The sequence below is a fragment of the Phaethon aethereus genome, assembly GCF_964289735.1.
Source record: "Phaethon aethereus genome assembly, chromosome: 19".
In the NCBI taxonomy this organism is placed as follows: domain Eukaryota; kingdom Metazoa; phylum Chordata; class Aves; order Phaethontiformes; family Phaethontidae; genus Phaethon; species Phaethon aethereus.
Window position 1 is genome coordinate 8,166,577 of NC_138595.1, and position 23,674 is coordinate 8,190,250.

The 23,674-nt window shown below is 44.8% G+C and overlaps 1 protein-coding gene across 1 annotated transcript in view; it reads right to left on the reverse strand.

Moving 5' to 3' along the window:
• Nucleotides 1-575: 575 nt before the first annotated feature.
• The window catches only part of COL26A1 (collagen type XXVI alpha 1 chain), a gene marked incomplete at both ends in the record, with an annotated part of 175,066 nt that continues 151,967 nt past the window's right edge, over nt 576-23,674 (reverse strand). Inside the window, 9 exons of the mRNA XM_082008622.1 lie at nt 576-748; nt 4,090-4,174; nt 5,221-5,265; nt 6,691-6,735; nt 10,497-10,559; nt 12,969-13,030; nt 14,530-14,622; nt 20,378-20,530; nt 21,725-21,841. Of these exons, the coding sequence (XP_081864748.1) occupies nt 576-748; nt 4,090-4,174; nt 5,221-5,265; nt 6,691-6,735; nt 10,497-10,559; nt 12,969-13,030; nt 14,530-14,622; nt 20,378-20,530; nt 21,725-21,841 (836 nt within the window). The remainder of the gene's footprint in view (nt 749-4,089; nt 4,175-5,220; nt 5,266-6,690; nt 6,736-10,496; nt 10,560-12,968; nt 13,031-14,529; nt 14,623-20,377; nt 20,531-21,724; nt 21,842-23,674) is intronic.

Below are 23,674 nucleotides of genomic sequence, written 5' to 3' on the forward strand. Positions count from 1 at the left end.
AGTTTTCAGAGTAACAGTCTGTTCTTTGCTAAAAGAAATCCTTACAGGTGAGAATGCTTCAATGGCCTATGAAAGTGGTATCTTCACCTGAACTCAGCGCGACACCACCACATGAAATAAGAGCAGATGCCATCAACTATACCAATGGACAAGGCTAAGGCTTGGCTTTGAGTCTAGATGGAACTGATTGTTTCAGCCAGCTAAGCAGTGCTTTGAGTAACTTTCAAGGACAGTGGGGAAATAAGGGGGGGATTAAACTCTTGAGGCACAGTCAGGAGGTGTCATTTCTGTAGACAGCTTCTGAGGATATCTGCCACCTGGTATTCCAAAGGCAAAACAACAAAATCAAGAAAAATGTTCCTAAGACCCTCTCTGAGCTATGGATAAGACATTCCCTGCAATAAGGGCGTAGTATTGGCCAGGTAAGGAGACCGAACTGCCAACACTGCAGCCCAGGTAAGGAGACCGAACTGCCAACACTGCAGCCTCCTACCTACTTCGTTTGCACTCTGCAATTAAGCACTGGGATACTGTATCTTTAACTGGTGAAAGGCACGGAGAACAGACAGATGCTCCTACTTCATCCGATTGCTTCTCCTTTTGGCTTCACTGTCATCCAGCAGTGAAGAGAGGATCTGGTAGGCCTGTGGCTGCTGGGGTCCTCCACGTTTGATCTTGATGCTGGTTCGCAGAGGGGAGCCGGGGATCACATCTTGTCCAGAGCCTGGCTCAATGGAAGATAAAGAGTCTGTAAGGAGAGAAAGTCACGGGAGAGCGCTATTTAAAAAGGGGAGGCTAAGGAAAGAGTAAATGGGCCCTTCTGAATGGTACGTCTTCTGGGAGAAGTGACATCCCTCCTCTTGTCTTTTCATCCAGCAAGCAATTGTGGTGCTTACATGGTTGCTGCCATCACTCTACTCCTATGTTAGGTCTTTTGCCTCTGCTCTGTCTAAACTCTTGGGGGCAGGTACTCTTACGCATGTGGCCCAGCAGGTCCTGTTCCCATTCGTGAATCCTTTTATAAAGCACTGGTCTTTTATGAATTTCTTGGGTTATAGCTGCTACTCAGCATTGTCCAATGAAGGATGAGGCCAAGTGGTCACTGGGAAGTGATGCTCCTGAGGGCGTAAGTACCACCTCACTCCTTGTAAAGGAGCACATTTTGAGGCACTGAAAAGATTGAACGGAAGGATTGATCCACCCTAGGCTACAGCCAGACTAGCAATAAAGCTGGGAATAAATATTAGCCGTCCATTCTCCCAGCATGTGTCACAGTAACACACACCTCTTTCTACAGCGTCCTGCCCTACGAAGCTAAATATACCTTTGACTATGGCCACTCTTCTGTTTTCCCAGCAGTCAGCAACAGATGCCGATAACCCGATGCTGCCTCATTGTTTTTAATGCCCTAGTTGCTGCTTCCTTCTGCCTTCAGAGAAGGATGTTTGCCTTGGTTTGATCCCACGAGGCAGCATTTCTGTGTCAAGTGAGCGTTTGGCTGCCGGAGGATTTGTGCTGCGTTCGCTGGAAGTAAACGCTGCTGGGCTGCTCTCTGCAGTTTGCTGCGTCAGATAATCACAAACTGCCCTCCTATCGCAGAGAACAGCTTTGTTTGCTGGTATGTTTTGCCTTGTTGCTTGGGTGGCTGTGGTTTTGGAAACCACACCGATTGTCAAGTTTCTTGGGAAAATGAGAGTGTGCGATTGGCATTTCTGCGTGGGTCTTTAAAGCTGGGCTGAGTTGGGCTGCCCAAGAACCTGTGGTAAAATCCTTAACACCTACAGTGGGAATATGACCAGAGAGTTGGTCCTGGGTGATTTAAACATGTGTCATTCCTTTCAGTGCAGGGAGGTCTGTGCTCAAGGATATTCTGTTTTGTTATTTTATGTCTTTTTCTGTTTTTTTTTTTTTTTTTTTTAAACCATAAAGAGATGAACATAAATTGCACAAGGAAAAAACACCTTACTTTCCAAGTTCTTTTTGTAAACAGTATTTTTGTAGGGCCTAAAATGTATCTTAAGTTGAAGAATGGAACCATCTCAAAAGCACAGAGTAAAAATATAATCATCTATACTGTTATTGGATAAAAAGAGGAACTATTTATATAAAGACGTCACACAATATAGGTGTTTAAATATGGCCTTAACTAGATTGTACAATTAAAACCCATCCGTTTTTGCTGATGCAGTTACACTAGTGTAGAAGTATACATGGCTATAAATAACTCCCCTCCATCCCAAGCAATAACAGAAAATACATTTATGTCAGTAAAAATGGTTTGCCAAAATGACCGCTTCAAACTAACGGCAGTGCATGCCTTGTTGCTGCTGTATTGCCAAGCAGACAAAGTATAAAATAGATAAACTAGGCAGTTCTGCGGGGACAAAGTTGCGTGAACTCCCCAGTCCAAGCCCCAGTGTCTATGCAAGCTTCCTGAAGAGCTGACATTTTGATTTATACTTGTGTGAGTGAAGGTACAAATTAAAAACTACTGGAGGGCCCGGCCCTGGGTGCTGTAAATATACTGCCCTGTGCTTATGGATTGGGTTCCCCTTCCCCTCTTGCCCGGAGAACATACCGGCTGGGCGTGGATTGCTGCCTAGGTAATCTAGTGGGCATCTTCCTGGTATCTCCACCATCTCAAAGCAAAGCAGCATAAAAACATCTCTTCCTGCCCTTGGTGTATAAATCCAATGAAAATATGAAGCAAACTAGGATTAACGCAGAGGTAAGGTCAGGATGGCTGTGGTTAAATCATGGGTTCGTGATTCATGATTTCCCGAAAGGCTTAAGCTGTTGCTGCCTGTTGCTTCTGGAAATAGTATTTGCGCCTCTAAAAGACACACATCCATTGAATAATGAAGAGCAGTGCTGAGACCCGAGCCAGTGCAGCCATATAACGGAGCAGCATGCACCAACACTGTTTCAGCTTTGAAGTGCCCGGCGGCATTTTCATTTTAGCACTGTGCTGGCTCCAGAAGGAGCTTGTGGGCTCTCGAAGCACGCTGCCTTACTGCACAGTAAGAGATGCGCTTTAAGTCACTGGCTTAGGAACGGCTGGACATTTTAGCTATTTAGCATTTTCATAGGCTAAATCAATATCCGAAGGCGACTTCATAATAAAACTGGATGTCAGGCTGAAAGAAGGTGTGAGCAGCCTGCTTTATAAGTGAGGCCAGGAATGAGGTGCCATGCGTCAAGGAGAAAATAAGAGAAGTGCTATGGGACTTGGTTAAAAAATGCTCATCTCTGTGCCAAGGAACAGGCTTGCTTTTCACAGGCTGGGATAGTAGATCTAAACAACATTTTGCCTCTACTGTGTTTCTGAAAGGGAAGAAATTGGCACAGCAGCTTTTGGCAGCTGTGAGATGTTGATCCTTAAGTACCCCAAAGGGAGAAGTCTGATCTGTGACAATTGCACAAGCCCATACTCTGGTTAAGGGAAGAAAACACTCATTAAGGGACGATGCCACACACTGTACCAGTGATGGTAAATAGCCTCAACAAAAAACTTAAAATCTATCCGAACAAAGAACACATGAGACTTTCTTAAAACCTATTTTCACAATCAGATTTACATGTAAGCTATAATTACAAGACGTTCAGGGATCACTGGTTTTCAGGGCAACGTGCAGCACTGCTTGGGCTTTCTCTGTAAATTATAGTGCTACACAAGGCAAGGGCCTCAGTGGTGTTAAAGTCACTTGGAAGACACTATTAAGCAGGATTAAATGGTCTGGCCTAAAGACTTGAACAAGGAGCTCCCTGGGAAGCTGGTAAATGATCTGTGCCACATGGCTTGAGCTGCTGCTCGTGACTTGGCTTTCTCTGAATTGTAATAAAAATTACCGGGGGTGGTCATTTCACCTGCTACTGTAAAGCTGGAGTAACTCGTGCAGTTGGTGGAAGCTCTAGGTCCTCAGTGGTTTTAAGTGTCCTTTAAGTCATGTTGGGTACCTAGTTTTGAAAACCCAGCTTGAATAGATACTAGACAGAGAGTTTAGGAGACTGGGAGGATGTTTAACCATCAAGCAGCTGCCTGAACAGAGGCCCCGGTTGTCTAGAAAAGAAAACCATAGTGACGCTTACCATGAATTCCTATCATGTGCTCAAGAATTAATACCCTCTCAGCTAAAATCTTCAGAGCTTCTCGAAGTTGTTGAACACCTTCCCCCTGCAAGAAGGAAAAGAAAACTAACATTGGTACACGTTGCAGAATAGGCTGCTTCTTCATAAAGTTGCCTCCATAACGCCAAACTATGCAATGTGAATGTTTTAAGAAGAAAAGATGTAAAAGGGGAGATCAGCTGCAAGGGTGAAGTAGGAATGCAGGAGAAATCCCTATTTAAAGAAAAACTCCTCGGTTATACCCCATGTTTGCAAAGCCTCTGACCCAAAGCCAAGCCTTTAATTTTGGTTCCTGCTTCTGCAGTGGGCCAAACCCAGGGTGTATATTCCTGTCAAACCTTTATAATGTGTCGCTTAAGTTAGAAAGTATGTTGAGCTACCTGGAGAACAGGTTTTGCTCTCATTTGACATTTAGTCTGAACATCAGTGAGCTACCTGGGCTTTCTCTTGGTTGGTACGCCAGGAAACCAGGAGGTGTGGCTAGCACCATGTTGTTGCTCCCGTATAAACCGGCACAGGGGCATGCCAGCCCATCCGTACGGGCTCCATGCTGCCTCTCACAGAGCTCCCAGCTGGGCCACAGGCTGCCTGAAGCCTGTCCACATACTTTCATGTACACTCAAGCTGTAGCTTATTGCCCCCATTGCCTTAGATATGGGCTTGAAGGGACAGATAGATGTTGGGAAGTATTTTAGGGTGGAAGAGCAGAGATGTGAGAACTCCAACTCTCTCTGTGTACACACAGTTTGATTTTTCTGGGAGTCTGTCCCTGAGCTTGTGGGAGAGACAGTGGGGAAGTAATTCCCCACCTTGTAGCAGCTCTGTGTGGCAAAACAACCACTGGGGACCGAGGAGGTGTTCAGAGAGCATGGTGGGAAGGGCAGCTGACAACATGGCCAAGGAAACCTCAAAGACTGCGATTTCTAGCATGTATTAAGATCAAACCCAAGGTTCAAATCATCTCTTGGTCTGCACTTTCAACTGTGGACAAGACCCCTGCCCTCCCCAAAGCAGCCTGCCAAAGGGAATATGGTTGAAGTACAGTAAAGAGACAAAAAGGAAAGTAAAACAACAGTAGAAATACATGCTTACATCAGCACCTTTGTCACCTTCCTCACCCTTCTTGCCTGGTTCACCCTAAAACAGACAAGAAACAGAAATTTGTTTTCATGTGACTGAGGACCGTGTCCAGGATCACTTGCATCCCTTCCCTCCAAAGGAACAAATTAAAGGTAGAAGCATTTCACCAGCGGAAAACAACCTGACTCTCTAGCACTTTACGCCAAGGGCCAAAGTGCTCTCGTGCGCACTGTCCTGGCTCCCATCAGCTTCCCAGGAGGTCATCACCTTTCCTAACACTGATGAACTTGGCCAGGAGTGGCCAAACTGCAGGAGGGTCTGGCTGCCATGGCCTGGGCCCACAACAAGACTATATACGCCTCATGAAGATCTCAATGAGCAATGCTTTTATCTCACACTGAGATAAAAATACTGTTCCCCTCCCCCAAACGTGCACATGTCCATCTTTCTTTTATTTAGAACATAATATCCTCCATTCTGCTTTCATTAATTAGTCATATCACTTTCTGCCTCTGAAGATGCTCATTAAGCTTTTCTTGAACAAAGATCCCTGTGTGCCGTGAACATTGGTCTGATGTTCCCCCCTAACCAAGAAGTTCATGCATTTCTCAAAGAACAGATGACATGGAGAGATTAAACCACAAGCCAAACATAAAACAAGGGAAGGGCCAACAAGTTGGTGAAAAAAATAGAGTGGGAATGCCTGGGCTCCTCAAACTTGTTGGTCATCCCTGAGATACTTGCAAAGCAGGGGAGGGCATGAGAGGAAGGACTGAAGAAAAGGTGGTGTGAATTGTACAGAACGATGAGGTGGAATGAAAGAAGAGAGAAGAGAAACATTCCAGAGGACCTAGGACCTCTCTGGATGCTGCCAGCCAAAAAATCCCAACTTGCTCATTTTCAGCCAACCTTCATCTCCACTGGTTTGTTTGCACCTCAGCCGTATGTGTTGATGCAGACATCATCTCCTGTGTGCACTTGTTCAGGTATTGCCAAGAAATCATTTGGAGACATCTCCTAACCTCATTAAAGGATTTCCAGCTCAGCTTGGCAGACCAAGGTGCAAGAGGGAGTTGAGAGCAGCTGATGTACTTGGGTTGGTCAACAGTATCAGTACAACTGATGCACTTTGGGCTCTGGTCGTGCCAGGAACCTCACTGGGCAGGGACAGGGCTTCTGTCTGCCAAGGTTTGGTGAGAGGGGATCTGCAAGCAAAGCACATCTCCTCTGCTGGCATGACGCCTTCTGATCGTGGCATTTCAGCACTATGCTTAACATGCCAAGGACCGTTTCATTTGCAGAGGAATACGTTAAGGTGAGGTTGCCTATTGAACAAACGTCTAAGCTGGAGACAGTTGAGCTAAGCATTGCATCTGAGAGAGCTGGCTGGACCAGCTGCAGTCCAGCTAGGTGGTATTTACGGTGCGAGGCAGGCACCAAACACATCTGAGTCTTGCACACACCCGCAAGTACATCACTTACAGGAAATCCCTTAATGCCCCTCTCTCCAGTCAGACCTGCTTGCCCCTGTTGGAAATAAAGTAAGTGTCATTAGGAGATATTTTTCCATTTGACAAGAACACAGTGTAAGTTTTACTAGTGAAATTAAGATGGCTTAATGAAAAACCTTACATTTGGGATAATATGGAAAAAATTCCTTTCCCTTGACATTATCACTTAGAGACAGGAAAAGGGGGTCACGGTTTTCTGTCAAATATCATCTCCAAATCCCATCACACTTTGGAGAAGTTTGCTTCGATATAGACCTGCTCAGCTCAGTACCCTCTCAGTAAGACGATTAGCAATTTTTTGAACCTTACAGCAGTCAGTTACATTATAGCCAGGAAGGAGTTTGGCTGGAGATTTGTTTCTTGCAAAGATACCGCATTCTCCTCTCTAGTAAAACTGAGGGGCTGATGCTGCCCCAGACAGCAAGCAGAGCCCAGGACTCCCACAGAGCACTGATTTAATCTGCCTCCTGCTCCACACACACATCCCTGCGTTAACCCCAACAGCCACTGATCAAAACACACGTACAGTCTTTTGGTCGGTTTGGTTCATTCTCCTGCTGTGCCGATTTTCACATTGTTCTCAGTGGGGTTTTTTGGGTTGGGGTTGGTTTTTTTGTTGTTGTTTTAAACAGAAACGTTTTGAAATGGTATGTGTTGGTTTGGGGCAGAATGAAATGCCATCAAACTGAGCATCTCTTTTTCCCCCTGTTTTCCTCTGCAGCGTTGGTTTCCCACCCTGGAGCGTGCTGGGGCAGGGCAGAATCCCTCACCAGAAGAACAGTTACAGATTATTTTGTAAGAAAGCAGAAGCTGGGGAAGAAGCAGCAAAATTTAAAAGCATCTTTAGAAATCCATTGATGAAACAGCCACATATTTAACCTAGCTCTTCTCCCCTAGACATACACAGAAAGAAACCCATCCTTTTTTCCCCCCAAAACCAGCTAGCTGGCAGCAGCTTTTTGTAGTATTTGCCAGAAATGACGACCTGCTTTGTTATCGTGTCCATCAAACTGCTGCTTTGTTTAAAAAAACGACAAGTCTTGGGCATCTAAAAAACATGACTACGGAGCGCGGTGCAGTGCTCGGTGAGCAGCTAGCCAGCACCAGACAGAGGCCTGTATCGACACGAAGAGCGCGGGGAGGAAGGCCCAGTTTGTCAGGTGCTCTGAGCATCTTCAAAGGGAAATACTTGGATTCTGCGCTGGAGGGAGTAAGGCCTGTGAAAAAGCACAGGCAAGCAGCAAATCGCAGAGAGGAGACATAACAATGCACTCAAAATACATAAACAGACCATTCTCTATGTCCAGGAGGAACAGAAAGGATGTTATCAGCTTAAAGGGGATCAAAGGACATTTAGGCTGGATGTTAGAAGTATCTTTTATCCCAGGCCCTCTCTAGCTGTACCTCTGAAGACTGCCTGGAGATGATGTGCTCTGTCCTTCACTGGCATTGTTTAAGAATAAGATGAACGGAGGCTGATCGTGAGCGGCACGCATATAGATGTGCCATCCAGGGGATGCGCTCAGACTGCTTCAGGTCTCTCCTACATTTGTTCTCTCTGAGATTAAGCAGGAAGAATGTATAATAACATTTTCTCAAATCTCAATAGATATTGTAAACCCTCCTCTGCTTTTCTTTGCAGCTGCACAGCTCCTGTAAAGCGAGCCCTAATTTGTATCCACCAAACCCAAAATTGCAGCATGTAGTTGTCAAAACCAGCATTCAAATCCACACTCACAAAAGACAAAAAGCACACAGAACATCCTACAGAAATTCTGCCAGAAAAAGCAACTGGCTTCGCTTTCCACGCTAAAGGAGGAAGGACAGGCAACACAACTTATTTTTTCTATTTAGCAAGAAATCTTGATATTTGAAAATTTAATTTGTCCCAAACCTAGAAGGAGAGTTACAATTCAGAATATCTAACAAGGAGGGACCAAAATCAAAGTCTAAAGGATTCGTCTGTACTGAACGGACACGGTGCAACAGAGCTTTTGTTTCAAAATAAGAGTAGTCTTAGCAATATAGTCAACCACAAACTAAAGCAAAATGTTAAATGAATCATTGAGGAAAAGCTCTTATCGGTTTCCTGGATGGAAATTTGACATATTTTTCCCCCCTCTTTAACTGAAAATTAACATTTAATGGTAATGAGCTATAGTCAGTAACCTGTCCTGAAATCTCATCAGTTAAGGTTTTGCTCTCTATCAGAATCTTAAATTCTAGTCCCAGAAATACGTTAGTCTGTAATCTATTAATAAAGCCAATACATGCCCAAAGTGGCGATCTGCACAAGGACTGTTATTTATTAAAAGATTATCAAAATGGTCTCTGTCTTTCAGGGAGCTGCAAGTGATTCCTGATGTAAGAACAGGGACACAGCACCCAAGACAATGTGCAAAGATACTAAAATAAAATGGAGCTTTTTAAAAGCATATGTGCTCCACCCTCAGATATCCGCTGCTCCTTGATGCGAAGTGCCTCAGGAGGGAATGGAACAAGTCACTGGGACTTGGTCTCCTTGCATGCTGTCTGGATAGAGAAATATAGTTTAAGTCTGTTGCTGGTTATTCTCATAAATTTGGGAAGTCATCAGATTGGAATTAACCAATTTGCATGTGTCTTAGCTCTTTCAGACATCCCTCTGTCTTTTGGATTAGAAGAGTGAGCAGAAATGAAGAGGAGATGCTGTCATATGGGGGATGCGTGTCATCTACAGCCACCCATGTACAGGTGGTGACCACCTCCACGTTCACCTCCATCTATGTGATGGTAAAAGTGGCACTTGGAAGAAAAGGGAACTTGTTTCCTACAGCTGTGGCACATGGCTATGTCCATGCAGCCACCACTGCAGATGTCCATCATTTCAGAGGTACCAGCCAATATTTTTCTCCTTATCCTTCTTGCCTTCTTTGACTCTGCTCCACACTAGGGTCTTAGTGGTGGTCCACAGTCCATCTGTGCCCACTTCTACATTTTTCAGATCTAATTGCCGAATGATCTTCCACCACATACTACATTCTCAAATGAATTTGCTCTCCTGGTGTCTCTCAGAGGAGATTTCAAAGACCATGGCCTTCTGGCGAGTCAGCTGAACAGAAGGCGCTGAAGGCCCAAATGCCACTTTGAAATTCTTCCCAGTGCTTGAATGCTGGACTGGGAATCGGACATATTTATATCCTTGTTAGATTTTTCTCTGCTATTTCCTAAACTTCACCAGTTTGGAAATAAATAACATTCAAACAGCCCTTCTATCTAATCTTTAGTTACTAGCACTTGACAACCCATCAAGGACTGAGGTATAGCACGTAAACATATTAAGAACATCATTTCAATATTTTAAATATATTAGGAACATCATTTGACCTAGGGAATGGCTTTGGTTCAGGAAAAGTCTGATGAGCTTTTACTACCTTATTGCCACAGAAGGAAAAATTCAGTTAGACCACCCAAAATACTCCATGCTTAAGAGCTTTGGTTGGCTCTCAAGAAGAAAGTTGGTCTCCACAAGCCTTTATATACCATGTATTTGCTACCTGAATCTCTTGGGAACGCCATACTTTGCAAGCAATTTCAACCCTTTATCTGTACGGTAAATCATGATCTTGGTTCTTGCAGAAGGCCTAGAAACTCTACATTTAAAACTGTTCATTCATTCATTCACATTCAACTGTTCAATTCTGGTCCCACAGAATTTGAAAGACCTATGTTGTACATAATTTCTGAGGCATCACCCCAGATGCTGCTGAGAATCTCTCTGTGTATGTAAAACCTTACTCTCTCTCCTCGGTCTCCTTTGGAGCCTTTTGGCCCGGGTTGTCCTGGAGAGCCTGGTAAGCCCTAGAAGAGATGCAGAACAAGAAGAAATAAATTTATACGGTGCACCCTTTGTGTAGGTGTAGTAAGTACGTTTCCCAGTGATCCTCAGATCCTGAAAACCTCATACACCCATTAAGCAACTGGGCTGGATTGTCTTTTACCCTCAAGCAACAGCTATGGAAGCTCTGTTTCCCGATATCCTGAGACCTATAGTTTCTGCATATGCCTCTGTGTGGGTCTTTTAATGCACTGCAGGCTACTGATATAATGTTTTTTAAGGGGTCAGTATGACAGGAGAGATCTTGACCTCAGTTACCAAGAAGAAATTAATACACAGATAGTATGGTTAGCTTAAAAATCCCCACTACTTTACCACTCTTCATAATTGCCTCAGTGGGTGGCATGAGTAAGTATACATACCTGAAAATTAATTGGATTGTGCAGTGAAAATTATTTTGAAGCTATTCACTCACCCTAATAAACAATTTTTAGATTAAGCCCAATCTCTACTAATAATTTTGCTCCCTGGGTCGAATAAATCTATAAAGCAGTCACCAACGGATAAGAACAGCATAGTCTCCAGATTTCTACTAATTGAACTGCTTTGCAGAAATCAATCCAAATTCTTAACTTATCCACCCAGTGAAGCCACAGCTATAAACCAGAAATTTTTGTTTATATTCAGCATGTCAGCTCCCCACAACCATATGCAAGATGCTTTTTTCCACCTCAAGTGACTTGCACATTGCCTTGCAGACTGCAGCAAATGCGACTACTGCTCCACGCCAGACCGCTGATGATCGAAGCCAACCTGCTTAACAACAGCCCCCAGAAGCCCCCACCTCTCAGCATCTAGAAAAATGGGCTTTCGAGGCATAGCTGCGAGGAGCCTCAACGTCTGGTTAAGTGGCCCAACAAGATTGAGCATTAATGTTTTACGGGTCCAAAGGAGGAGCGCTCTCCTAGTTTCAGCTGGGAGGCAGCAACGCTCACCATTAATACGCTGCTCCTTGCCTGCAGTCAGCCCTACCAGCTCATCACCAAGCTGCTCAGGGACCTGGCCTCCAGCTTAGCTATGTCTCCCCTGGGCCCACAAAAGGTTCAGAAACTCAGGCCTTATTTAGGAGGTTAAGTAGGGCTGCCAAAGGAGCTAGGGCACCAACCAGACTTGGCCCCATGTCAAACATGCAGCATGAACAAAGCTTAAGTGTCCGTAAGCATCCTTTGCTCTTAACAGCTCTCAACAGTGCCTTTCAGCGTGTGATTGCATAGGGACACTCAAGAACACAGAATTCCACAAATCTGTTGTAAAAAAAAAAAAAAAAAAAAAAATTTATAATGTGTGCTGCATGTGAAAAAGCCAGACTCTACTACAGAACCTATTTATGAATTGTGAATTGCCTTATATTTAATCATGTTAAACTGAATCTGTCATTTTGCTGCCAAATTTCCCACTGTGTTCATATCTATCTGGAGTTTCTCATCGTTCTCTAGAGCATGCACTAATTGAAATGATTCTGCTACACTGGCAAACTTTCACTAACCTGCTGTCCATTGCTTCTTCGAGTGGATTAATAAATACATGGTAAAAATCTCATTTCTTTAATTTCTAGCAATTCCAAACCTCTTCTTATCAGGATCAAAGTTACAGCCCTCTGTTAAGTTACTTAACGTTTCTCTCTGCCTGTGCTTTTCAGTCACTTTTACCTCTTTAGTCATGTTAGATTCCTTTGAAATATTTGATGGTACTGGTTTATCTCCACATTAAGTAATACTCTTCCCAAAACTGGAGTCCCTTTGTATCAGCCAACTACAATTTTGAGTAGTTTGGCTGTTCACTATTCATCATGACTTCACTTCTTTCCATTTAAATGGCTTTTTCCATCCATGTGAGTCTGTTGCCGTTCTCCTATCTTCTTTGGAGTGAGTTTATCACACTCCATTATTACCTCTCCCTTCACAATTTTTGTACCGATAAATAATCAAACTGATGGGGATTTGTGATATTTTTCTTGAATAGAAAGCACTATTCCTCAAACGCTAGGCTTAAAAAATCCACTTTGGTGAATTGGTGAATTCCCATTGATACACTTTTGTTCTTTTTATGTGTTCCACAGGAAATGCAGTATTTTTCTATCACTTGTTAGTAAAGCCCATGTCAAATCCTTTGCATCAGCTCAGGCCGCAGTGAAATGTTTTGACACTGCAACAGGAAGATGTGTTGTTATGATAAGGGAAAATCTGGAAAGCGCAACCATTTCAACCCCTCAACACAATTCAGAATTAAAAAAGGTATTAAAATCACAGAATTTCATGGGGAACAAAACACCAGATCTAAGACTTATAAACTACTCTCCCTCTTCGTGCAGCGAGATGTTTCGCACCTAAACCCCGACTGCCCCTCAGCCCCAACGCAGTAAAGTGCCTTACTTGTGATCCAGGGACTCCGATAGGTCCTGGTGGCCCTTTGGGTCCTGATGCACCTGGTGGTCCTGGTGGGAATCATCATTTGAGACAATTTTAAAGAGACTTAGAAGGAAGGACCTAAATTCCAAATGCATGCACTTCCTGTCATTGTTCTGCTTAGCCTCTCAACGGGTAAGAGCCGTTCCATCGATCACGGGACTACAGCGTAAGCACTTCATCACACACTGGATATTGGACACCCACAGCCTGATATAATATATCCCTGTGCTCTAGGGAAGATGTTAGAGCTCTGGGAGGAAAAAAAGGTGAAAACAGGCAGGAAGGATGTCAGTAACGTGCTGTATTTCCATTGTTTAAAATCACAACTTTTGAGAAAACTTAAACTAGATCCATGAAACAGCTACGTCAAAGCAAGATACTACAGCTGCTGTTCCTGAAACAGTGCCTTGTAGGTGGCAAGGGAAGTCCACAAGCCTGCTATGGTCTGTCTCTCTAGTGTTGTCAGAAAGTTGATGATGAACGAAGGAGACGGGGTTTGGACATAGATAGCCTGAGAGGCTGACTGCAGCAAAGCAAAGCTCTGTCTTGTTCTTTGCTCACTCCAGTGGCAATAGTTTCTTTTAAAGTCTATACCACAGAAGAGCCTGCTTCCAGGATGAGTTAAACACTGTCTGAACAGGTCAACTTGCTTTACACAGTCACTTAACAGATTCATTTCTTTTGGAAAAATAATTATATCTCATCTCAACAGCAGCTGTTAAATTATACCTGCAAATAGGAGACAGGATATTTGCTTAGTCTGAACTTAGCAATACTCCTCTCTGCTTTAGTTGTCACAACCCTTGAGATGAAACAATGTGGACATTATACACAAAGTACAGCTGAATCAGCCTCAATCATTAATGCACCATACAAATGCTTAAGTCAAAGAATAAAGGAATTGAAGGATAAATGAAAGGCTCTCATAATGAAAGGAAAAGCCTTTTCTGCAACTAATGGGAGTTCACTCCTAAATATGCATCATACAGGGAAGTGCTGATGTGTGCAGGAATATTATCGTTTAAACCACCCATCAGCACAGAGAAAAAGAAGATTTGACACTGAATTTTCATCTCACACTGTGGTTTGTTATACCAGTGAAAATCCGGATAGCTCAAACTAGCTCCAAAGTCTGCAAAGTCTGCATACACATCACAGAGCAGCTGGCCACATCCTGCTCAGTGGAGCTCCACAGCGACAGGACAGGATTGCAGCAGTGGTGAGAACAACTCTGCTCTCATAAAGGAATTCACTGGACAACCCATTCTTAAAGACAGACTTTAATTATTCCCTTCGCAAGATGTGTCCTGCCAAAGGTAAAACAACCTGCCACTATCAACAGATAAGAAACCTGGTCACTACTGACCACCCTTCTCACTCCTGGACCCACTGCTCCTACTGCCCTTCCAGTGAGGGCCACTTAATTGCCTGCAGGCATCCCACAGACCACTCCACTCTCCATCAAAAATTTCTTTTGCTAATCTTCCCCATCATTACAGCTTTGGAGCTCAACTGAGTTTTTTACCTGGTGGCCCAACAGGGCCTGGGGCTCCCCGTGGTCCTGGCAGGCCAGCCATGATGGTGTCTATGACTGTGGAGGCCAGCTGGGGTTCTCCATCTGTGTTAAAGAGCAGAGCAGTTAGTGTCGAGCTGCCCATTCCCAGCAGGCAGGGCTTCCCTCCAAAATCCTTTGGCGCCAGTTGCTGGCCAAGGGCAGGCAGTGCTTCAGGATGCAAAATCCGGGCTCTTGGAGCAATTGCCCTTTGCTCTCTGTGGGCACAGGCTGTGTCCTCTAGACCTGCAGAGCTGCTCATCTCACCTCTGATAACGCCAGAAAAGCTGTCCTTTCTGTCAAGTAATTGGTGTTCCTGCACACCACCTATATGACCCTACCTTTAAGTGCCAAAGCAGATTAAGAGTAGCTCTGCACTGTACACCAATAACTGACCCAAAATTTGCCATCTCCCAAGACACGTCTGGCTTCTGGCTACCTGAGAAATCCAACACGGATCTGGAGCTTCCTCCTGCCTGGCATCAGCGAACTGCTGAGCCAACCCAGCCGTCTAGCACATCCCCACCAACCCAGCAAGCTCAGCAGGGTGAGCTGGTGGTGGGAGATATCGTAGGTTTAAGGATGTAGGAAAGCCCGGGCAGAGGGTGTGCTCTGCGCCCTCCACATACTCAGGAAACTCTCTTGCCATTTAGGATTATTTCAGGCGTTCAACTGGCCGGCTTGCACAGGTCCACTGAGTTCTGGGAAACGGATGGAAATGGGAGTGGAGCAGGGAAGGGAAAGCCATCAGCAGGAACCAGAGGAATTTTGTGCTTTTGCACATCTTTCTCAGTCCTCTCCTGTTATACAAGTAAAAATGAGGAGCCTGTAGCTGTCCCCATCTTCCCTCACCCTTCAGCCAGTAGGCTTCCTGCTTCAGTTGGTAACTGAATAGAAAAAAAACAACTATATATAAAAAAAGCAACCCTTATTATTCAATGCAATTCCAAAACCATATTTAACAACCCTATTCCCTATGACCTGTACTGTAGCATACCAGTAATCTGTGGGGGGACCTGTATGGTATCTTTCATCTGAGCATCCCACAACACTATTTGACAGTTGTGGAAACCTAGGAGCAAAAATTCCATGACCTACCAAGACAACAAGATCACAAAGCAAGGAAGGGAACCTCCATGTCCTGGTGCTACTAAGGCTTGCAATCCACTGTCCTGACCAGCACCGTAGGACCAACAACATATTTCCTGTTGCATTTAACCTGGATGAAGACATTCACTCCTTAGCCTCTGCAAAGTCCACATTTTACATAGGTGGAGGCCACCATGCAGGAATACCGTCCATCTCCTCCTGCCCATGACCTCAAACTTACTCATGTTTCCTTTCACCCATCCCTTTAACTCATCACAGTAAAATTCAGGGGAACCCTCTGCAGTAAAAGACCGTAAATGTCTCACTGCTATATTGATGCAAGCATCAAGTGACACCAGGAAGATCAGAAGGGTGTTTGCTTACTCTGCAGAATACAGCCCAAAGGACGCAGAGTGAATTCTCCAGAAACGTTATCAGACACATTATGAAGCCTTTTCAACTTCTGGAGCATTGGCAATGATAGAGAGAACTTTCAAGCTAGCTGTTTAAAAGCAGTTCCTAAGGAAAACTGAAATCTCTTTAACTGCCAAGGATGACAGTATCTCTCTGCAATGCCTTCCTGGCAGCAGAACAGCACAAGATCTAACCCAGATCCCTCCAAGAACCAAAATTCGTGCCTAAAGCCTGAAAGCAAACAGGTATTTCTTTGACTATTGTTTCTAACCCCATACATATTCCCTTCTTCACAGCCCTGAAACAAAACAACTGAGACTGTTTTCGTGTTCAGAAGGAAAGGTACCCAAGTGAAGTGTGTAATCCAATTAATTTGAGTTTTATTTGACCATGTCAAAATCCATCACAGCCTAGGAGTAAGATGAAATTGGGAAATGAACATCGAAGAGCAGTGAAGGCATTAACAATTGCAGAGCCTTTTGTTTTTAAAGAACAAGTGGCCAACAAAATCAAATGCGTATCCACTGAGAGGGGGAAAGGGTGGGCTGCAAACAGCCAGGATTTAATTACAGCTGGAGGTAAGCCATGGATAAAGATTTGGGTTACAAAACATTCCAGCTAAATGGTACATTATTATGATGTCAGAGTTACTCCCGCAAATCCACCCATCCTGACATTTGACTCAAAGTTATTTATGAAAGGTGATTCCATAACTGTGACACAGAAGAGAACTCAACAGCCCTTTAGCTCAGTAGCTCCTGACTTGGTCTCTGCAGCATGGACGTATGGACATGCAGGAAATCTAGAGCAGCTCCTTCCTCAGCTGCCTGGCCAGGCAAACCTCACTCAGATCAAGGTTTCCTTCCAGGATGAGCACTGAAGGAAACATACTGTGAATGAAATGGGATTGAAGTGCGTTAAAACACAACCCTCACTTTTTTTTAAGGGACTCTCTCCATATTCCTGTAAGGCAGCAGGAAGAACTCCTATCTCCTTATAAACTGCCTTCTCCTTATAAACAGGGACACGTTCTGGGGCTCACTGCAGCTGGGAGCTGTTATAGCAGCCACAAATGGTAGCAGGAATCTTCCCTTCTCAGCCTTCTCCTGCACTGACCCAGGCTCTGCTGGGCTCAAGGGCTGGACTTTGCTTCAGTGCTTCTGGATATACTAAAGCAGAAGGCAGACAACTGCCTGCCTCATTTGAGAAGACCTTGATACACGAGGAGCTCCAGCAGCTTTCCAATGCCTAGCCAAGCCAAGGGGAAGAGCACAACCAGCCTGACCCGGCCACACACGAGCCCCTACGTTCTCTGGAAGAGGGCACAAACATCCTGCAAAGGGGACACCTGAAACAGCCCAGAAAGGTCCTGAATGGCGCAGTGAAACTTGCCCAGCCAGAGCGGCAAGGCACCTCAGAGGCACAGGCCTGAACAGCTTTGAAAGGAATCAGTATGGTTTTCTAAAGTGCCATTCTCTTCCTCCTCTCCTTCCCCTTTGCCACCTCTGCTCTGTTCTCCGTTCCGTGCCTACGCGTGGCAGCAGGCACCGGGGTGTCACCTCGCAAATCTCTCTTCTACGCCCTTTTTCACCGACGACGTGCCGGGCACACAGGCAGCCTGCGGCGCCTCGGCTTCCCCTTGCTCTCCTTGCAAAATAGGTTAAAGTTATCTCCCGTGTCCTTTGCAAACTGAAATCTTTGAGAGGTAAGAAAACACAGCCCTCAACAGAGTGAAAGTTGCCTTCTTTTCTCTTACTTTTCCTTAAAAATTATCTTAGCTTTAGCACAAGTAAGAAGACTGAGCTGACTCTACACCACATACCTGATCCACTCATCTTTAAGTGGCAGAGAAAGCAAGCAATCCTTGTAGCAGCAGCCTCAGCAGTGGGGTATGGCAGTTTAGCTCTTGGCCTATGTCTAATGTTTCTGAGTAAGGGATAAATTCCCCTGTTATAGGCTTGATTTGTTGAGACAGGATGGAAATGAAGTAATCCTGTCTTAATTTCTTTCTGCTACCTGATCTGGAGGGAGACAACTGGGACCAATTTCTTTACCACAGCACAGTGAAACTGTGAGAAAATATCTGTCTCCCCATTTTTGGCTTCTGTCTGACAATAAACATTGCCAACAGGAACTTGTTGCAATTAATAAAGGCACATGTATTAACCGTGTTCAGGCAGAACCAAACACTATACTACTAATATTAATCTGATACAGCTTTCTCACATCTCCATGGGTGCACATGCCCATTACCAGGAATATGCTTCCCCCTGCTGTCAGCAGCTGGAATATTGTGTTTATAGTTTTCAGATGTGCTCCATTCAAAATAAATAAATAAAATAAAAAAATGTATCCAGAATTTACAAGCTAAGTTTTAATGGTTGTAGAGGATCAGCTTTCCACCAACCTGTGGTAGGCAAAAATCAGCCAACATACAAGCAAAATGGTAAGTTTTGTAAGAAAATAGTCTTGATATTGCCATAACTTTATCATGACCACATAGATAACTTATACTTGCAGTGAAACTTGTATTGAGAAAAATGTTTACAATGAGAAAAATTGTCATAAAGTTTTGGGCTACTCCTTCTGCAAACCAAGAAATCCACCACAGGTATGGAGGAGGAAAGGACAGGGCTGCCCCAGGCATGTAACAGTCACCATTTACTCACGGTTCTCAAGTCCATGTGGGAGCCTGTTGCTGCCCAGTGTTGGCAGAGTTGATACAGATATTTATCCACTCATTTATCCGCTTTCCATTTTTGGACAATACAGAGTTCACCCTTCGCACATATCAGCTGAGAAACCCATGTAATCAATGCCTACATACACTTTTAAATTTACTTCTTACTTTGCAAGAAAGAGTTTAATTTAAAGGATGGTGGGAGGGAGCAGCAGTACCCAAACTGTCCTTAAGGATCCTTTGGAATAAAAGGCTGAATACAGAATGGCACCATTTGGTGTCACCCTGTAAGGCAGTGAGGTGACTGTAATGCAAAACCTTCTTGTTATAAAGCTCGTGAATGCAGCACATCAATCTACATTTTGTGAAAATCTTAGTATTGAACCACAATTAATTTCATCCTGCCCCTACGCTCTAAGTAACTGAATATCAAATCGAGCTGTTAAAATTCTTCCCAAATTAAAAATACATCTGTTCACTTTCAGGAAAAGGAGTCTGGAGAGCAGCGTGGGTGAAAGAGAGAGGAAAGCTCTAGAAAACTGTCAGACATAGGGAGACTTATTAATCCTTGGCTGTAACTAATACAACTGAGTTTGAAGCTGGACGTGAGCAGAATGCTGGGGAAGAGGCACGGCTGAAGTCTGGGGCAATGGAGGTGGGAGACCTGACAGAGCTGGGGCTCCAGGAGTTTACAAGCCAAGTGGAGATACAGCTGGGCTCTGCTTTATCATTATTAGATGCCAGCTACACAGACTGGACTGGAACAACCAAGCCAAATCTGAGAGCACTCAGATAAAAGCGCATTATGTGCCTTTCCTAGAAAGCCTTTTCTTGCCATGCACAGCCCAAATCAAATAAATATATTTTCAAATCACCATAGGCTCAGGGAAACTCTGACCCTCTAGTTATAGGGAAGACATAAATCACAGTCTTGGTCTGGGCTTTTGAGTCTGTAATTCTGTGTTTTGCGTGGATGTGGGATAATGTTGATACACCAGAAACGCGGGTGGAAGACACATCTGCGGGGGCAGGAAAAGAGATGCATTTAACAGATGTCCTTGTTATGTTCTATAATTTCAGATTTGCAAACCTTTGGTACTTACTCATTTCTGAGCAACCCTGAGCACTGTAACACCGCAACAGCGGCACCAAGAGGTCTCTCAACAGCACAGTTTCGTTGCACCAGCACCCAATGGGCCAGACAGCTGTATTTCTCTACTCGTCTTCCGCGATGCCAACCTCAGCTCTGACATTTCACTAGAGACCCTCTTCACAGCAGCTACTCATGACGGAAGCTTAAAGGACACCAAGCTGCTTCCTCAAAGCTGTGATGAACCCAGAAAACCGGGCACAGGGAATAACCATAAATCCCCAAAACCCTGTTCTCACTGATGGTTTTAGAAGAGCAGTGACTTAGTTCCTCATTCTGGAGAGGTAAGCCCCTCTAGCTTCTGTGTCTTATGTGTTCCATCTTGAATAGGAACTTCTAAGAGACCCACACAATGAAGGCAGCTCGCCTAGCTGCTCCCAGGGAAGGCAGGGCCCTGGCTGGGAGGTGGGAGGAAGAGCTGAGCTGCTCTGTGCCTGCTCACTCTGCTGATGTACCAGAAAAAAATGGGAACCAAGGAGGAAACTTACTTTCTTTTTCAGCTGTGGGCTGGAGTGAGTAGAGAACCCCTTGTTGGAAGGTAAGAGGGAGGCTTGGAGTAGCTGGTGGCCCTGGAGGACCTGGGGGACCTGGGATCCCGGTTTCTCCTGGAAGTCCTCTTGGTCCTTGAGGTCCCAACAGCCCTGTGCAGAGGCAGGAGAGGATGTGTTAGTGCATTTGAAGATGTGCTAATTATGCTACCATGTAAAAAGGCAGTAAGAAGACAAAGGATTTCTGTCCTGAACTATAATTGTGGAGATTAGCGGTATGGAAAATAGGAACAGCTTCCCAATTTTCCATTATTTGCCTTTTGCATCTTCCTCAGCAAAGCAGATAGCCTTACTTGGCTCAAAGGTGCTACGAAGCTTAATTCCTGAAAGAGTAAAATCTCCCTCCTCCCTGAGGCTGAACAAGAAACTAAAGGCAGCAGGGTGCGAAGTCAAGCACTGCTCTTTCTCTTCCCCTCCACGTACACCTGGATGTCACCTTGCTGCCAGGAAAGCACAGAAAGAACAACAGGAACCCAGTCAGTCCAGTAGCAGACCGATTCCGCTTCGTGTGGGGCTGGAAGGCTCTCACTGCAAACTGAGAAACCAAAAGGCAGACACGTCCTTGGCCAGACGTTAGCCATTGACAGGTTGTCAGAAAATGCCAAAAAGCTTTCAGGGCTGCTCTCACGTTTAAGGCACGCTCCAAGGTTCAAATCTTTCCTGAGCTCAGATTTACAAGGCACAGCCTTTTAGATGCATACAAAGCACAGAGCCCAAGGTCTGGCACCTATTGTGTAGTATCGCCTTCATCAAAAGATTTAGGAACATTTTGGGGATGAAGAAAGTCTCCTAGCTCAGGAATGGAGTGTACTCTGAAAGAATGGCCTCATAACCTTTTCCCTTAACGTACAAAAGCATCATTAGTTTGACATCCTGGCATCTGACAGCTTGACACAAATGGCGGAGAAAAAAGGGAGCTAAAACAGGCACAAGGCGCGAGGGTTAAACAGGGGATGCTCTTATCCAAAGGCTGACAGATCAGAGACTCTGTTTTACAGCTCCTGAGCAGGATGGGGAAACATGATCCTGCTCTACAGCTTTCTGGGACAAGCTCTCTCTAGCTCCACGGGAAATCCCAGGGACCGTCATTGCTCGTGCAGGTGGTTGCCCGCTCTGAGAGCTGCTGGCTGATTTCAGTGCCCAGGGGACTCTCAGGAATAGACTCAATACCAACTGAAGATGCTCAACATCTTGTGTGTCCAGACTTTTATGATCTGTCATCACAGATAATTTGTATAAAGTGAAATATCTCCTATGATGGTAGCACTGCCCTCCTCCAGCACTTACCTGGTGGCCCTGCGGGGCCCCTCTCACCAGGTTGTCCCTTCTCTCCTTTTGGCCCTGGTGGTCCTGGAAGACCAGTTGGTCCGACCGGGCCTGGAGGACCAGCCTGTCCTGGCAGCCCTGAAAACATTCAGAAAGGAAATTAGTTGGAGGTTAGGCCACTACTAACATCAGAAGGTCTTGAGCAATTTAGAAACCAGAGAGGGACCTAAAACGCAGCTTTGCACAGACAGGGTGGTACTGGTGGCAAGAGCTGGCAGGTAGGTAGGGCAGAAGAGCCAGACTGGACCTCACTTCTCTTCTTCCTCCAATCTTTAAAGAAACAAGCATATCCCCACGTATAAGACCCACCCCAAAAAGTCAGCAGGATGTGCAGCTCCACCTGGGATGTGCTGGTCAAAGCCAAAGTGAGCCCGCATTGTCCCCTTCCCAAGGCCTGAATGGCTCTGGGCAGGGTCTGGTGGTCCCTCAAGCACTCCTTCGCTAGCTTCGTCCAGCCACGCGCACCAGCTCCTTGGTAGTCCCAATGTATCAAAATACACAAAATACATTTGCAAAAGCAAATCAAACCCTGTCTCCCACTTGCTCTGGCTGATCTATACATACCACCCAGAGATTCTGCATCAAAGATGTTTCCCTGTTTTCTCACGTTTTCATTCATCAAACAAGTGTACCATGCTGTGCACAAGCATTTTTCATCCCAAACTGAAATTAATGCACCCACACTTCTGAAGAAACTAGATGTTACTAATTTATATCAATGATTAGGGTGCTGAGCAAACCCATCTGGAAATACCAGTAACAATTACAGTAATACAGTAACAAAACCAGTAATAATTACAGCCCAGTGTAATGCTTCTTGGCAAGTCCACTCAGACCCCCGGCAAGCCCACCAAAGGTGCAGGCAGCGTTTGTAATCTGAAAGTGTCCATTTCTGATGACACCAAATAAAATCCTAACGGTGTTTTCTTTAGACTATCAAAGTAATAACAACACTTGGCAATTTTATAGTGTTTTTCAGAAAACCACCGAGCATCTTTGGCTCACAAAAGTACTGGGTGCTTTGGAAAGGTACACTTAAATACTGTGCAAGCATCAGTGAAGCCTTTAATACCTTAGAGAGGTGGGTGAGTTAGTCTGTCTACTCAAGATGAAGTGGCTAATGGTTACAATAAAGGCATTAACTGTCAAAGCCAAGAGAGTCACGTGTTCCTGGTTTCTGGGCTACCAAAGGCCTCTGAGTACTGGAAAGCAGTGGCAGATGCAAGCTACAAAGCCAGCGGAAGGTCTGAGTCCAAAGTTCAGGGCACTCAGGTTTCAAGTTTTAGTCTGTATATGACGTATGACCATAACCCTGCAGAGCGCAAGCGAAGTTGTGATAAACTCTTAAGCAGTGTCCTTCCCCTTCCCTGGTTATCAGAAGAGGTACTGGACCCTCAAGACCAGTGCCAGGAGAACCTGCTGCATGTAGGGGATGGGGAAGAATGGATGGGAATAGAAGGAGAGATGGAGAAAAGGAAACGAGCTGGCCAGCTAACACCTTCACAGCTGGTACCAAAGACAACGGGGCTACATAATAAAAACCAAGGCTCACAGGATTTGCAGCTCCCACATTTGGATCTGGTTCCCACTCTACATGTGGGACAGCCCACCTGGGGCACAAAACCTCAGCCCCCCAGACATTCATCCAAACTCTCTGCGTTTCTCAGAACAAAGCACTAATCCCCCAAGATTTATCCCCTTGGATCCCCCAAGATCCCCTTGAAAGATTTCTCCTTCCTCTCTTCTTTTTTTTTTTGCCACTCTGGAGAAATATCCAAAATATTTTTTCTTAGAAAAATGAAATCCATCCATCTCTAATCCATGGTAAAACTGGCCAGACTGAAGAAGCGAGATTTTTCAAAGGCTTTGTGTGGGATTGTGCACTTGTACTTTTGTTTTAGTCAGTCATCA